General features: G+C 51.8%; 1 protein-coding gene across 2 annotated transcripts; it reads right to left on the bottom strand.

The window, feature by feature from the left end:
* Positions 1 to 1,662: 1,662 nt before the first annotated feature.
* On the bottom strand, positions 1,663 to 12,775 carry LOC102241033 (DLA class II histocompatibility antigen, DR-1 beta chain). Of its 2 annotated transcripts, XM_005866286.2 has the most exons (7): positions 12,602 to 12,775; positions 7,566 to 7,663; positions 6,584 to 6,758; positions 4,155 to 4,436; positions 3,378 to 3,488; positions 2,911 to 2,934; positions 1,663 to 2,634 (listed from the first exon to the last, which is right to left on the bottom strand). In XM_005866286.2, the coding sequence occupies exons 1-7, from the start codon at positions 12,699 to 12,701 to the stop codon at positions 2,621 to 2,623; spliced, it is 804 nt and encodes a 267-aa protein (XP_005866348.1). In that variant the 5' UTR covers positions 12,702 to 12,775; the 3' UTR covers positions 1,663 to 2,620. The 2 variants fall into 2 exon arrangements, with proteins under 2 accessions (XP_005866348.1, XP_014395220.1); XM_014539734.1 differs by lacking the exon at positions 7,566 to 7,663 and having other exon boundaries at positions 6,584 to 6,853.
* Positions 12,776 to 15,839: the final 3,064 nt, after the last annotated feature.

Here is a 15,839-nt window from a genome sequence, read left to right as displayed (position 1 = left end):
GCTCCTTCCTGAAGTTGGGCGAGAAAACCTGACGCAGAAGATGCTGAAAGGTGTCCACTCGAGGCCCCTGCACTCCCCACCTGGGGGGAGAGGGGACGTCACCTCTCAGGCGGCTGCAAAGAATGGACCTCATCCAACCCAAGATGCCATTCATTTGAGTGCCCATCATTTTAGGGACCATGAAGGGCAAAAACGCTGCTGATAAATCAGGATAAACCATCGATTGTTAGACATGGCACAGCTTTGGGGATATTAAAGTGTGGAAACACATGTGCATCACAGATGAAATACAGCCAGAGTCCAGGTGGGCGGCCCCCCTCTCTGAGCCAGGGTCCCCTGGCCCACACCTTCCCTGGGAAGGAAGGATGAGGGTTCACCAGGACCCACAGGCCTCTGCTCACTCGTGCCAGGTGTCTGTGTGAGCAGAGGAGAGGGCGCTGTCACCAGAGGACTGGGGGAGCGAGAAGGGGGCTCTGTCAGTAGAACGTGGAAAGCCACCGCCACCCACAGTGGCTGCAGGTAACAAAGCCACAGCCCAGCACTGCCTGTCAGCCCCTGGCCACTGATCTGGGTCACAGAGGATGGCAAGCAGAGGACCTGCCCTACCCCCTCCCCATTCCTTAGCTTCCTGTGTTCAGAGATGGACTCACCAAGGAATGGAGGGCTGAGGGAGAGAGAAAGAGGGGGTGTAGGGGCCTGACACCTGGAGCTGTCAGCACCCAGGCAGGGAGGTGGGAATGTGGGAGGAGCCCCGAGGCCCAGGGCCCAGGAGAACCCAAGGGAGGAGCATGGCTGCAGCCCAGGGACTCAGGGAGCCTGCGGGGGAGGGGAGTGGGCATCTGTGCCAGGGCTGCCAACAAGCCCTTCACCCTCCCAGCAGGGGGAGTGCCAGCCACTGACAGCTGCCAGGTCAGCCCTCTCCCCTGTGAGTGCTCTTGGCTGAAGGGAACCTCCTCTCTCAAGGTCACCCCATTTCCTGAAGAAGCTTGCATGCAGTGACCGGGAAGTGCACAGCGTAAAAGATACTCCCGTCGCCCCCATGGGACCTGGTGCAGGGGCTGTGGATGGAGCCCAGGCAGGGGGCCAGGACATTTGAAAGGTGACACAGTTGCTGGGGACCCACGTTTGACTAGGGCAGTGCAGGCCCCCTTCCGATGTGCAGAAAAAAGCACATCTGAACTCCAGAAAAGGCCGGGTTGGCCCCCTGTAGGTCTGTATCTGACTGCATGTGTGCGAACATGAATGCAGGTTGCATATCCATGTGTGTGCATGGAGGTCTGAGAAGGCTTATGTGTGTTTACACCTGGGATGTGACATGTGGTTATGAGTGTGCATGGATGAGTGTGCATGTAGGTGTGAGTGTGTGCATACAGGCGGGCATGTTCACCAGTGAGCCTGTGTGAGGGTTCAGACAACTCACGGAGGCAACTCAAACTGTGCCCTCTCCCTCGCCAGCTCCAGGCTCTCCCTGGGCTCTGATCCTCTCCTAAGCATTTAAAACAGCTCCTTCTCCTTACATCTCAGCCTCTTCCAGGAAGCCTTCCTTGGTGAAGCCAACACAAATTCCAAGTGTTCTATTTAAAAAAATATATTTTTATTGATTTCAGAGAGAAGGGTGGAGGGAGAGGAAGATAGAAAGTTCAATGATGAGAGAGAATCACTGATTGGCTGCCTCCTGCATGCCCCACACAGGGGATCAAGCCTGCAACCCAGGCTCATGCCTTTGCTGGAATCAGACCCAAGACCCTCCAGTCTGCAGGCTGACGCTCTATCCACTGAGCGAAACCAGCCAGGGCCCAGCCTCTCTCTCCTGTCGTGGTGTGTTCTCACCAATGACTTACGGGTTCGCTTGGCTCTCTGTTTCTTTTGTCCCCATCAGACGGGAGCTTCCTGGGGGTGGGGTTGTCCCAACAGGAGACTGGGAGGTGCCCAAGCATGGAAACTGCTTCTAGGCCCACAGGGGACTGGACTCCTCCTGACTCTGTCTCCCAGACTGAGCTCCAGAAGCCTGGGAGGGGGCAGGGACCACACTCCCTGCTCCAGCCCCTTCCTGGCTCCTGATGACCTGGGGGAGTCACACCGAGTGAGCTGTGGGCCTGGGGTGGGAACCTGGGTCTCCATCCTGACTTGTGTGACTTGGGAGGCTCTGGGCTTCTGGGCTCAGGTGCCTCCTCTGCATGTGAGGGGTTCGGAGGCGGCCTAGGGCCCTTGGCCTGCACAGCTCTGTTGGCATCCAGTCTCCTAGGTCCTGTGCAGCTCCTTTCTTCCTACTTCCTGCCCTTGAAGCCTGTGAGCCAGATGATTTCACTCCATATTTAATTGAGGAACATTTTGTAAAGAAATGAGGGCAGAGGTGAGCTAAAGTGCTTATCAGACAGCGAGGATTGAACTCACAGGGACAGGGAGGGATGGTTATAAGGTTCTGCAGCCAAACACTGGGGCCTCCAGGTCCAGGGTGGGGAGGAACCAGCAGGGAGGAGCTGCTGGGGAGTCAAGAGCCAGGACACAGCCAGAGTCCAAGGCGGCTCTCCTTGTGGAGTGAAAGCCCAGCAGGAAACCTCTTCAGGCTGCCAAGGGGCCTGACAGAAGGTTCTCTCCTGCCCTTGTCCCCATGGCCACCTCAGCTCAGGAGTCCTGCAGACAGAGGACAGTGCTGTTCCCAGGCCCAGCCAGCAGGGGCGCTGCCCTCCCAGGCCTCCTGCTGTGGCTCCCAAGTGAGAAGAAAAGCTCTGAGGCCACAGGAGCCAAAGCTGCTTTAGAGCTGCCTCTCACAGGCGGAGGAGACACTGCAGTGTAAGCGGCAGCAAGAGCCACACCCAGGCTCCCGCTATCTGTCCCCTGGCTCGTCCCCTGCACCTTCTGTTCTAGGGAAACCGAATGTGTCCCTGAGAGAGGATTAAAGAGCGTTACCTGTGGGCTGAAGTCCAGAGTGTCCTGGGAAGAGAAGGAAGATGCCACTTAAAAGGTATGAAGGTAAGTGTGTCCCCAAACAGAGGGTCCCCCGCCCAGGCCACCTGAGCTTCTCCAGTAGCACCCCCACCCGCTGACACCAGAGCAGAGACCAGAGCAGAAGCTGAGAGCAGTGGACCCGAAGCTGTGACCGTCCAGTGTCATTAGTGACCGCAGGGCCTGCTCCTCCATGTACCCCAGGATCTGCACCCAAATCCCCGTGCGTGTTAACCCCTCTCTAACCCCACAGCCATGACTCCTCATGTCTTAACCCTAAGAGCCAGGACCTGGTTATTTCTGCATTTCCAGGACTCGTGAGACCAACAGGGAAAGAGAGGCTTCTATGGCGTTGCCATACCCAGAGCTCACCCAGCAAAGCCCCAGGTCTCCCCACCGTCTCGGGGCCTCGGCTGCCAGCAGCTCCTCACCTTTCTGAGCCCTGAAGTAGATGAGCAGCCCCGCCCCGAGGAAGAGCAGGCCCAGCACGAAGCCCCCGGCTCCACTCAGCACCTTGCTCTGTGCGGATCCAGACTGGGCCCCTGAGAGAAGAAGCTGGTTTCAGTGGGTTTTGGCCCAAAGCAACTTCTCTAATGGAGACCCTGGGATTGAGAGCTTGCGGGGAGGAGGGGGGTTGGGGAGTGGGGAGGCTGCCCTAGAAGAAGCAGAACAATAGCCATTTCCAGGAAAGAGACTGAGGTCACACTGAGCAGGAACAAGGCCCAGGCACTGGCCTCAGGTCCCCTCACATCCGACCCAAGGCCACTGCTTCGGCCTCTGAGGCTGCGGAGCCCGGGACTTGTGACCTTCAGGACTTGGCCCGGGTGACAGAGCCGCAGACGGCAGAGCAGACAGGGCTCTCCCGCGGCAGGAAGGTCCCCACACTGTGGAGGACGCACCTCTTCCCAGATCACAGTGGGCAGCTCAGCGCAGGCAGAAGCACCCGCCCAGCCCACAGGGGATGGTGCCCAGGGCCAACGGGCACCATGACTGGGAGAGTGTGATGAATTCAAAGCAGGGCAGGCATGGCGGCCTCCCAGGGCTATGGGTGTTCACAGAAGCGATCACAGGGCTACCCTGTGGCCTGTGCTGAAGGAGAGACACGAGCAAAGGAAAACGGGGTGTGGGGAGAGGGGACCCTGAGCCTCAGGGACAAGCAAAGGACCCTGGGCGGGGGGGTAGGCGTGTGAGGTCAGAAGGCGTCTCACTCCATTCCACAGTGACAGGGCTGGTGCTGCTGGGGTGCCGCACTTGGCAGGTGTAGACCTCCCCGCTCCGGGGAACTGTCTCCAGCATCACCAGGGTCTGGAAGGTCCCCCCGTTCCGCCGGATCAGGCCCGTGGACACCACCCCGGCCTCCTCTTCCTGGCCGTTGCGCAGCCAGTGGACCTCAATGTGGCCCGGATAGAAGCCATTCACGGAGCAGACCAGGAGGTTGTGGTGCTGCAGGCGCTGGGTCTTTGCAGGATACAAGGTCACTGTGGGCTCAGCTGGGACAGAGAAGGCGGAGGGAGACGTGAGCAAGACAGGCAGGCCCTTGGTGGCTCCCTTTTGGCCTCGTCTCCAGTCCCAGGCTCCAGGCTCCAGGCACCCCCTCCTACCGCCCTGTGGCCCAGCAGGAGGTAGTGCCATGGGCCTTGAATCTCCGTCTACAGCCCGGGCCACTGGATTTGAGAGACTCTGAGGAAATTTGTGTGGTGTTTTCTTTTTCATATCTTGAAACAGTTACTCATTGTTGAATGAAGTGTTTACAAATTTTTGCGAGGCACAGAGTGTGTGAGTTCCAGTGTGATTTCTGGAGCAGGGCTGCCTGGTCACATCCAGGCTGTGCCTCTTACTGGGTGATCCTGGGAGATCCTCTCTGCTCAGCTCCTCACCTGCAAAGGGGGTGATAATACTAACTCACCACTTAAGGACATATGAGGATCAATGGGCCTGAAATATGTACAACAGCGCCTGGAACGTAGCCGTCACTGTATGTCAGCTGTTTATCACATATGGAAAGAGAACATAAGGAAAGCAGAGGGAGAAGCTGGGGAACAGCTTGAGATGGGGACGACTCAGGGTGTGAAGTCCTGGGATTGTGATCACACCTGAGAACAGAGATGGTTCCCCTGGAAGCAGGAACGACGGGGGATTCCCTAGCTCCGGGGGCTGAGTCCTGAGGGAGAGGGAGGAGCAGGGCAGCATCATTATAACACTGACAGTGACACTCACTGAGCAACCCGCTCCTTCTCAAAAGAAGCCGACCTGTTATTGGGATTGTTGTCATTTTATAATTGTCTCTCTTTTCAAGTTGACATTTGAGCTCAGGGAAGGGGCTGGGTCTGGGACTCATTAACATGTGTGCTTCCTGCTTGATACTAGGCTCAATAAATACAAATTTGGAGGAGGAGGAGGAGAAGGAAAAATTGGAGGATGCAGAGGAGGAGGAGGAAGAGGAGTATAAGGAGGAAAAAGTAAAGGAGGAGAAGGAGGAAAAAGTGAGGAGGAAGAGAAGGAGAAAAAATGGAGGAGAGGAGTAGGAGGAGTAGGAAGAGGAAGAGGAGGAGGAGGAGAAATAAGTGGAGGAAGAGGAGGATAAGGAGGAAAAAGTAAAGGAGAAGGAGGAGAAACAATTGGAGGAGAGGAGGAGGTGGAGGAGGAAGAGGAGGAAAAGGGGGAGGAGAGGAGGAGGAGGAGGAGCCTGGGGGAAACATTTTTACTGTATCTCAAAAGGGTAGATTTATGATTGATGGTAAGTCATTGTTAGCGACTTCTAAGTGCATTTCATTACCTTAAAGATGTTTAAATTCTTAACATGAAAAGTTATAAAACAGAATCAAAACACAAGCCAGGAGCAGGAGAAAATGCTGAATCAATGTTAGCAAAGTGTCCGTCTTGCTGCCTAGAGAACCCGAAAAATCACTGAGAAAAGGCCTGGACCCCAGGGATGATGGGAAATAGTCAATTCTTAGAGCAGAACAGTCATTAGCCAACACAAACGTGAAAAATATTCAAGAACCTTAGAAATCAAAGAAGGATAAATTTAAAGTAAAAAATAATTTTTCAACTGAGTATTTGGCAATATTGAATAAGATAAAAACAGATCACAAAATAGATTGTCAGAACCCTAAACAGTTAACATGTAATTACTTAAATGCTGTCAGCCTGTGTAGATGTGACATCAGTGTGTTAAGTAACACAATTACAATTAGACCCTGGCTCCCCATCACCCCCTCTGTAAACACAGGGGCACTGAGGGGGGAACAAGACACTGAGACCTGAAAGGAGCTCAGAGAGGCCAGAGGTGCCGCGGAGGCCCCGCCCCTCACTCCCAGCCTGACTTTCCGCCCCGGGACAGGCTTGGGCACCCAGCACCCCTATTCCAGGGCTCAGGGTAAGGGGGGGTTTGGCCAAGACAGACCGACTCCCTCCTTCCACCTCCCTCTGCCTCCCTCCCCGCTGCTCCCCAAACCCTCCCCTGACTGGACAGGCCTGGGCACCCCCAGGAACGCCCCTACACAGGACAGGACCACAGGGTCCCCACAGCCGCCCTCAGGCCCCTCATGGGTGCTCCTCACAGCCCTGTGTGCGCACCCCCGCACCCTCCTACGCCACCAGTCCCCTCTTCTCCCACCCCCGCCTCCGCGCTCACTTTGCCGATGCACCAGGAATCTCTCAAACTCCACGTAGTTGTGTCTGCAGAGCGTGACCACATAGCCCCGCTTCTCCTCCAGGAGGCCCTCCTGGCTGTTCCAGTGCTCAGCGATGGGCCGCCCCAGCTCAGTCACCGCGCTGAACTCCCCCACGTTGCTGTCGAAGCGCACGTCCTCCTGCCCGTTGTAGAAGAATCTGTACAGGTACTGCACCCGCTCCGTCCCGTTGGAGAAATGACACTCTTGTATAAGCTGATGCAGGAAATGTGCTGCGGGGACAGGAAGGAACCGTCATGCTGGTGACAGAAGATGGCGACGCCGCCCAGTGCTGGGCGCCCAGGCGGTGGGGACACAGGACCCGGCACCCCCACAGCCAGCGCCCGGGGCCCCTTCTCTGGGCTGGAGGGAGGCCGCAGGGCAGGGAGACCCCTGGGACCCTCAGCCCCTGGGCACCCACTGGGCTGCCCCGGGCTCCAAGCTGGGCCAGGACTTGTGCCATCACCGCCTCCTCCTAGACGCCACCCCCTCACCCCCAGCCTCACCCTTCCCCACACCTGCCTCCTCCTGTCACCCCCTGGGCAGGGGACCTCGTGCCAGGCCCCAGATGCCCCAGGACCCAGGAAGGAAACCGGGCATCGCCCTCCACTCTGCAGCTTAGAATTCACCAAAGTGCCCATCACAGCCCAACCACAGGCACATCCACACAGGAGGGAGCTGGCAGGAAAGGGGCCCCTGGAGCAGGGACCACAGGGTCCAAGTCCCATCAGGGGCGGGGCCAGGGCCTCTGAGTGACAGGATGTGGGGGAAGGTCGCTGTATGTGGGGGAGGGGGCACATCTCAGGTGAAGGCAATGCCACCTGCAAAGCCTGAGAGAACCCATGGGCCTCCTGGGAAACCAGAGAACCGGCTCTGAGCCCAGACAGTGGGAGGGAAGGGACAGGAGCCTGGAGGAGGTGCCCCCACGTCGCTGTCGAAGCGCACGTCCTCCTGCCCGTTGTAGATGTATCTCTCCAGGTACCGCACCCGCTCCGTCCCGTTGGAGAAATGACACTCGGACTTCCTCTGCACCAGGAAATGCCCTGCGGGGACAGGAAGGACCCATCACGTCACGCGGGTGAGACAAGATGGCGACGCCGCCCAGTGCTGGGCGCCCAGGCGGTGGGGACACAGGACCCGGCACCCCCACAGCCAGCGCCCGGGGCCCCTTCTCTGGGCTGGAGAGGCCCTGACTGAGGACAGGGGGCTCCCCACGATGCAGGACTCATGGAGGAGAGACGCAGAAGGTCAGCAGAGATGAGTGACCACAACGGATGGCGTTTTGACAAATATTGCATGAGGCAAAGTATAAATCAACATCTTGAGCTTCAATTGATTGAATGGATTCAACAAGAAAGTGGTGAGTTTGTGTAACTGTCTAGTTTTTTTCTTAATAAACCACAAAGAATTGCATTGGATGGTGCGTGTGTATAAAGTGTGAGTCTAGAATTTTCAGGAACAGCCGGTGTCCAGCTGTGTTCTCAACCTCAACACTATTGACGTTTGGACCAGATAATTCTGTGAGGTGGGGGTGGGTGTTCTGTACACAGTGGGCTGGACTCGGCATCCCAACCAGTTGTCAGAGAAACCCCCGTGTGACAGTAGACATGGCTTTACATATTGCAGACGTCCCAGGGGTGGGAAGAGGGAGGTGTGGTGAACCGTCTGAAAAATCTGTGGTGAAAAAGCCACTGTTGATTATGCAGCAGCTGGGAATCTCAATAAAAATTTAGCCAATATTGTGTCTGTGGAAAGTCCTGGTCTGTATGGAATTTATATTCTTTAGGAATCTGGTTCCAGTGCAGACTATTTTTCCAGCAAAATGAACTTGTTCAGGACCAAGATCTACCTGTTTCTTTGCGTCGCCACCCAATCACTGAGTCATTATTTATTTCCCACATCATCTTCTTTCTTAATTTCCCGGCCACTGGCTCACTGCTTGTCCACAGGAGCAGCTACAGCCACGGCCATCTGATTCCTGTTCAAAGTCCCAACTAATTCCCGTTCTACCTGCCTCCTGCTCCCAGTAATACCAGGAGGCATCAGGTTACCAGTCTTGGCAGGATGTGGACTCTTATTTCTACAGGCAGGTCCCTCAGAAGGGGAGCAGCTGAGATGACCCCCTCACAGAGACAGATTACAAAAAGGAGCAGGTCCCAGACTTTAGATGGAGACCTTCACATAGAAGTGATGGCAGAGAGGAGGGCACTCTGGTCAGACTCAATCTATCTAACTTTTCACCAATTCTCTAGCACCTTCCTGACACATGACAAGGTTGAAAAATAAACATGTGTAAGTTGCTGTTCATGGTAGCCTGTGTCATTAGCACTATCAGGCCATGTTCATGGGCTGAACTGAAAGGACATCAGATAAAGCAAATAAAAATATACAATTCCCAGCACATTTGGATTTCAGATATATAATTGTTGTTTCTCTGAAATTCAGCTTAAATCAGGCTCCTGTATTTCCTTTGGCAACACAAGCCCAGCCTCTGATGAAAGCTGAGGCAGAGGCGTGCTTTTAAACTTCCTAGTGTTCTTCACGTGCCCACAATATTGTGTGAGCCCATATGGAACTTTTCAAGTTGTAAATGCAAACTGGATGTAAATTCCTTCTGTATATTGGAACTAGCAGCCCTTGCACCTGCTGCCCCCAACCCTGAGACACACGCTGGCCCATGGGAACATCAGAAATCTCAGCAGCAAGTCAGACCCAGCCAAGCCCCTGTTCACAGTGGGGGTGGAAGCCCAGGCTCTAGAATGAGGAATCTAAATTAGAACATTAGCTCTCCCACTGGGTCAGATTGTAGCACCGAAGGGCCTTGTTCTTTATCTCTAAAATAGATTCATTGATACTGTATTCCTCACAGGATATTGTTAAGTATGAAATTAAATAGTGATTCTTCCTAGTGCTGATCATATAAGCACTCAATAAAAATCTTGCTCATAAGATCTTTTTATTCCTTAACTTCCTAGATCAAATAATGTTTTCATCACCATTTGGAAATTGTCTTTAATTAATTTTATCACTAAATATCATTTTGAACACAAGGACAAAAACATTGGCCTCTGTATATAACAGGATATACATGCACCTACTATGAAAGGACTATGCTGACATAGAAGAGAGGGACTTCCTAGATACTGAGATCTAGACTATGTCACCTGGTTCTACAACTAACCATGTGAGTCTGGGTAAGTTGCTTAAACTCTCTGAATTAGATTCCATGGGTGATTACATTTGTAATTGCTGCAGGTGAGACAGGATGGTTATGAGAGTCACACACTCAAATGTAGGCCTGGTGCATAGTAACTGCCCATGTGACGCTGCTCCATGCCACAGGGACCAGATTTGTCTTGTCCATGACTCCACCCTCATCCCCAGATGACTGTCTGCTCTGGTGACTAATAAACGGTGGCTGTGGAATTGGTGGCTTTCATAACAGTCACCTCTGCCTTCAAGGTCACTCCCGTGGCTCCTTGCTGATGACTGAGCATCTCTGGTTCTCGAGTTCCCAGCTTCTCTTCAGGCTCCTTTGTTCTTATGCTTTGGTCCAGCTGACTCCCTGAGCCCAGCGCACAGTCTCCCTGAGGTCGCTGCTCAGAGGCACCTGTAATCATCCCTCATGTCTTCAGCTCCCGTCCTCTCTTCAAACGGTCCAATCAGGTTACATCTCATACACTCACTGACGGCGAACTTCACGTCCACCAAACCCAGTGCTCACTGCTCTGCATGTCCTCACTGCCCTGCCTCCTAGTGGTTCTCACCACACCTGCACTCCCTCCCCTGGAAAAATCGACTTCCCCTCACTGCCCTGCATCACCTTCTCTTGGTTTTCCTCAACACACTGGACCCTTCTCAGTCTCCTCTGCTCTCATTGGCCCTTGATTTTCTGGGATCAGCCCTTGGCATATTATCTGCTTCTCTCTCTCTCTCTCTCTCTCTCTCTCTCTCTCTCTCTCTCTCATCACCTCCACTTCCCTGGATTTTAACACAGCACACATACGCAAGGACACCAACACATACACCTTCAGCCCTGACCAGCCCTGAACTCCAGGCTCCCGTAGTCAACCGACCTCTTGACAGCTCCACACAAATGTCAAAAAATCATTTCAAACTTACACAAAACCTTTATTCCTAACCACCCCCTTCAAATTACTTCTTACACAGCCTTTTCTATCTCAGTGAACAGCTCCACCAAGTTTATTCTAATTATTGAAAATAAAATCCTTAGGGATTTTGACTCCTCCCCCATTTAATCCATTAACAAGTCATGGAAATATCTCCCCCAGATCTGCTCACGTCCCCTTTCCCGCTGCCTTTGCCGCACACACTAACTGACGCCCAAGCACGTCACCTGGGAGTTCTTCCATGCTCCTCAAGGGCCCCCCGACTCCTCTTGTGAACCCTGCAATCCAATCTTCACCTGGTAGCTATAATCATTATCTTTATATAAAAAACCCTAATATGCAAATAGACCCAATGGCAGAACAACTGGTTGCTATGATGTGTGCTGACATGAAATGGGCACATGGAACATGGCGGGCATTGGCCGTGGTGGGATGGTGGATCAGGTGAGCGGGGACGCTGGTCACTGTCATCAAGGTGAGCCTCTGGTGGTTACTAAAAATTCCTTGCTCCCACGTGCCGTATTCCCACCAGGTGCTTGCACCTGCTTCTGCTGCCTGCACCTGCTACCAGCACCAGGCCCACTAGCCCCTGAGGGCTTCTCCACCTCCCCCTGCTCCTGAGGGGTGATCAGGGTAGCAGCCACTGCTCACATCCGCTGCTGGCACTGGCCCCAATTGCTCTGCACCATCAGTGGGTGTGAGCTGGGCTGGTGCTATTGACAGAGTGGGAGTGGCATCAGCAGGAGCAGGTCTGCAGGCTGACAGGAAAGGAGACCAAGGGCCCTGGTGGGAGGGACCAGGCGGAGGGGGGTGCAGAGGATGGGCTGAGACCCATCCCTGTGCCCACCGCAGCCTCACAGCCTACAGTTCCTTTCAAGGTGCATGAATTTATGCACTGGGCCCTAGTTTTTAAGATAAATATACATGGACTCTCCTTGTAACCCTCTAGCAGTTCACATACCTCTTCAGGTAAAATTCAAATTTCTTACCCTGCCTGCCAGGGCCCAATATGATTTGTCTCCTGTCTTCCCCAGCCTCTTCCTATGTTAATGTCACTTCCCAACTTGCTTGTGTGCTGCAGCCTCGCTAGCCTTCTTTCTGCCCCTTCAACACGGAAATCACATTCCCACACTTCAGCCTTTCCCTCTTCCTCTCCCTGGGAAAATTGTCCCCTAGATCTTCAGAAAGCTGTTTTTCTCATCATCCAGGTCTCAAATATTACTTCCTCAGGGAGAGCTCCCTAACAACTTGAAGTGACGTTACGTGAATCCATGCTCTCTGTCCCATAACCCTGGGGTATTTTTTATAGCAATTATTGCTCTGAACTTTTTCTTTCTTAAGGGGCTCATGGAAAAAGGAAAGGAGATGGTGGGGAGGCCCCTTGATACATCTCACATAGTAGGGAGAGGCACCAGTATCACAGATTATGCTGAGGACAGAACACAGGATCCTCAAAGAGAGACCCTCTAATTCCTTTGACTCCCCATAAAACGTCAGAGAAACGTTCCTCTTGGGGATAACTCAATACAGTAAATGGAGCACTGGGTGGGAATTAGTCTGAGATCATTATTTCTCAATCCTCTCAGACCCCGATGGAAGGGGACACAGGCTGGGGAGGGTTACTGGAGGTGAATTGAGAAGAAATGTCTGAGATACATGGAGCCCCTTGCATTCTCCTAGTGGCAACCACCAGCATCTTTTGTGGTGGAAAGAATCAGGACCCATATGGTAAAGGTAGGTGGCCCTGGAGAAAATGCCACCATTTTCTAATGGACATGGCCTGGACACGGTGACAAAGCTAATTCCCTTTCTTCCTCCCCCCACAACAGCTCACCCCCAAGGTGCACTTACATGGTGTGTCCCTGGCCTGAGCCAGGGGAGGGCTCAGTGCCATCAGCATCACCTTCAGAGCAGCCATCCAGGAGCCTCTGGGGACCCGCAGACACACCATGCTGGAGCTCAGAGAGGACAGGGGCAGGGAGCAGGGGGGGTCTCACTCAGTGAGGACTGTGACCCTTCTCCACCCACATCACCAAAAACACCAACTGAGGAACTCATTTGTTTGTTCCATGATTGGATCATCTCAATCCTGAGAACCAATGAGCACCAGAGATGAATAGCATCATCTGTTGCTGGTCAGAGATTCAGTATGTAGTTTCTCTTCTGAGATTTAAAATTTCCTGCATTAAAAGCATAGCTTTGATTTAGTGCTTTGAAGGTTTGGTCTGGTTGTGTCAGAAACACTGTATTGGGCCCTATTGTGAGGCAGCTCTGCACTGGTCAGTGTTGAGCACACAAGTTGGAGCTTTTGGGAGCATTTGCCTCTCTCACTGCAGACAGAGCAGTTTTGCAAATGGATGTGAGTGTGCTGGGAGCTGAGGGTGAGGGAGGTGATTGCAAGTTAGGAGGCCTTCAGTTTTGTCCTATTTTTTAAAATATTTATTGTTGAAACTATTACATAATTACCTATGTCCCCTTTTTCCCCATTGACCTCTTCTAGCCCTCCCCCGCTCCCACCCCCACCTCAGGCTCTCACCACCCTATTATCTGTGTCCCTGGGTTATGCATACACGCATACAAGTTCTTTGGTTGATTTCTTCCCCTGCCACCCACCCTCCCCTGCCTTCCCTCTGTGATTCTATGTCTCTGAATCTATTTTGTTCATCAGTTTATTTTGTTCATCGGATTCTACATATGAATGAGATCATGTGATACTTGTCTTTCTCTGACTGGCTTATTTCACTGTTTTACCTCAACTTAGTGTTGCAGACTTGAGGAAATGACTTAACCTCTTACAGTTAAAGCCACTGTGATCTTTCAGGTGGGAAAGACTGTGATTCCGTGGACACCTCGAGGAGCAGCTTCCCCTAGTAACTGATGACATGACAGGCTGATAGCTGCTGATTGGACAGTATAATCTGTGACTCTTTACAGGGAGGGATGTCACTGACTGAAGGAAAATGAAAGTTATTCAATAATTATCCCGAGTGAAAGGTTTTTCAGGTTTCTCTCCTGGTGCTGTCACTGAGTACAGGGCCCATCCAGAACACACTGGAGAAAGAGGCTAGAGTATGCGATCTGTGTGGGATGGAGGGAAAGTGCCTTTGGGACAGCACTTACCCCACCAGTGTGATCAGGCCAACTGTCCAAACCAAAGTGCACAAGGGACTGGGAGACTGAGAAAGGACTCAAAGCAGCTCTGCATTAGAATAGCTAGTACTTCATGTGAAAAGCATTCAGTTCTTTACTCCTGGTCCGCGTTAGGATTTTCTCATTTTCTTGGGGGCATGTCCTCTTATTTAGTCAATTTCTCTTGCTTTATTCTAGGAAAAGGTAGAAGAAGACATTGTTAATGAAATTATTATAGAATATTCAGGAAATGGAACTCAGTGGGAAACTAGGAAGTACATTCTTTGATGTCATCATGTGATTTACAACATCTAGTTCTACGTTACATAATCAGTACACGTTATACTAGCATACATGTACCTCTCAGATCCTCAATCAACTTGAAAGGACAGCTGTCCATTTAAGTTTTGCATTAACTCTCAAGCCCCAGTTCTGACGTGCAGTCCTCCACGTGCCTGCATGTGTCTAGTGACAGGATACTGACCATGCTGCAGCGAAAGGACTGCAACTGAGGGGGAGAAATGGATGAAGCTAAACCAACTGAGCTACACCTGCCAGGGCTTCCTTGGTTAAATTTATTCCTAAGTATCTTCTTCTTTTTGATGCAGTTATAAGTGGGATTGTTTTCTTAATTTCTCTTTCTGATAGTTTGTTATTTGTCTACTAGAGGCTCTGTGCACGAAATTTGTGCACGGGATGGAGTCCCCTCAACCCAGCCTGCACCTTCTCCAATCCGGACATCCGTCTCACAATCCTGGACCACTGGCTCCTAATTGCTCACCTGCCTGCCTGCCTGGTCGCCCCTAACTGCCCCCCCTCTGCCAGCCTGATTGACTCTCACTGCCTGTTCATGTTGGTATGATAGCCCATAACTGCCCCCCCTGCTGGCCTGGTAACCCCTAACTGCCCCCCACTGCCAGACAGGTTGCCCCCAACTGCCTCCCCCCTGTGGCCTTGTTGTTCCCAACTGCCCGCTTGCCAGCATGGTCACCCATCACAGCCCCCCCACCAGTCTGGTCACACTACACAGCCTGCTGTTCACTCATTTGGTCGTCCCTCACTAACCCCCCTGCCGGCCTGGTCACATGCAGCCATCCTGTGAGGGCATGAGGGTTAATTTGCATATTACCTCTTTATTATATAAGGGTTAATTTGCATATTACCCCTTTATTATATAGGATGGAAATATCAGGTTTCTGAATATTAATTTCGTATCCTGAAACTTTACTGAATTCACTATTAGTTCTAATAGTTGTTTGTTTGTTTTTTTGGACGTTTCTTTAGAGTTCTCTAGATGTAGTATTATGTCATCTGCAAATAATGACAATTTTTACTTCTTTCTTTCCTATTTCTTTTTCTTGTTTTTGTCTGATTGTTGTGGTTAGGACTTACCCTATTGTGTTGAATAAGAGTGCTGAGTGTGGGCATTCTTGTCTTGTTCCTGATCTTAGAGAAAAAGCTTTCATTTTTTCACCATGGAGTATGTTTTTAGCTGTGGGTTTCTCATGTATGGACTTGATTATGTTGAGGTATGTTTCCTGTATGCCCACCTTGCTGAAAGTTTTTTAAATAAATAGATGCTAGATTTTGTCAAAAGCTTTTCCTACATCTATTGATATAGTCATATGATTTTTTAATACTTCATTTTGTTTATGTGGTGTATCATGTTAATTGATTTGTGGAGATAGAACCAAGCTTGCATTCCAGGAATAAATCCCACTTGAAAATGCTGTATGATATTTTTAATTTTGTTAAGGATTTTTGCATCTATGTTCATCTGAGTTATGGGCCAGTCATTTTATACTTCTCTTTCTCCTTCTCTTCTTCCTCCTCTTCCTCCTTTTCCTCCTTCTTCTTCCTCCTCTTCTTTGTCTTCTTCTTCATCTTCTCTTCCTCCTCCTCCTCTACCACCACCTCCTCTTCCTCTTTCTTTGGCAGGGTCTTTGTCTGGTTTTGATAT

The sequence above is a fragment of the Myotis brandtii genome, unplaced genomic scaffold (genome assembly GCF_000412655.1).
Source record: "Myotis brandtii unplaced genomic scaffold, ASM41265v1 scaffold2271, whole genome shotgun sequence".
NCBI lineage: Eukaryota > Metazoa > Chordata > Mammalia > Chiroptera > Vespertilionidae > Myotis > Myotis brandtii.
Note: the sequence above shows the minus strand (reverse complement) of the source record. Positions and strands in the feature narration are given on the sequence as shown.

Excerpts from the sequence above, each read along its gene's own strand:
- LOC102241033 (XM_005866286.2), bottom strand. The coding sequence starts at position 12,701 with ATGGTGTGTCTGCGGGTCCCCAGAGGCTCCTGGATGGCTGCTCTGAAG. Across the intron at positions 7,664-12,601 it reads TCAGGCCAGGGACACACCAT|GGCATTTCCTGGTGCAGAGG; the intron begins GTAAGTGCACCT and ends CTGTCCCCGCAG. Across the intron at positions 2,935-3,377 it reads CTACTTCAGGGCTCAGAAAG|GACACTCTGGACTTCAGCCC; the intron begins GTGAGGAGCTGC and ends TTCTCTTCCCAG.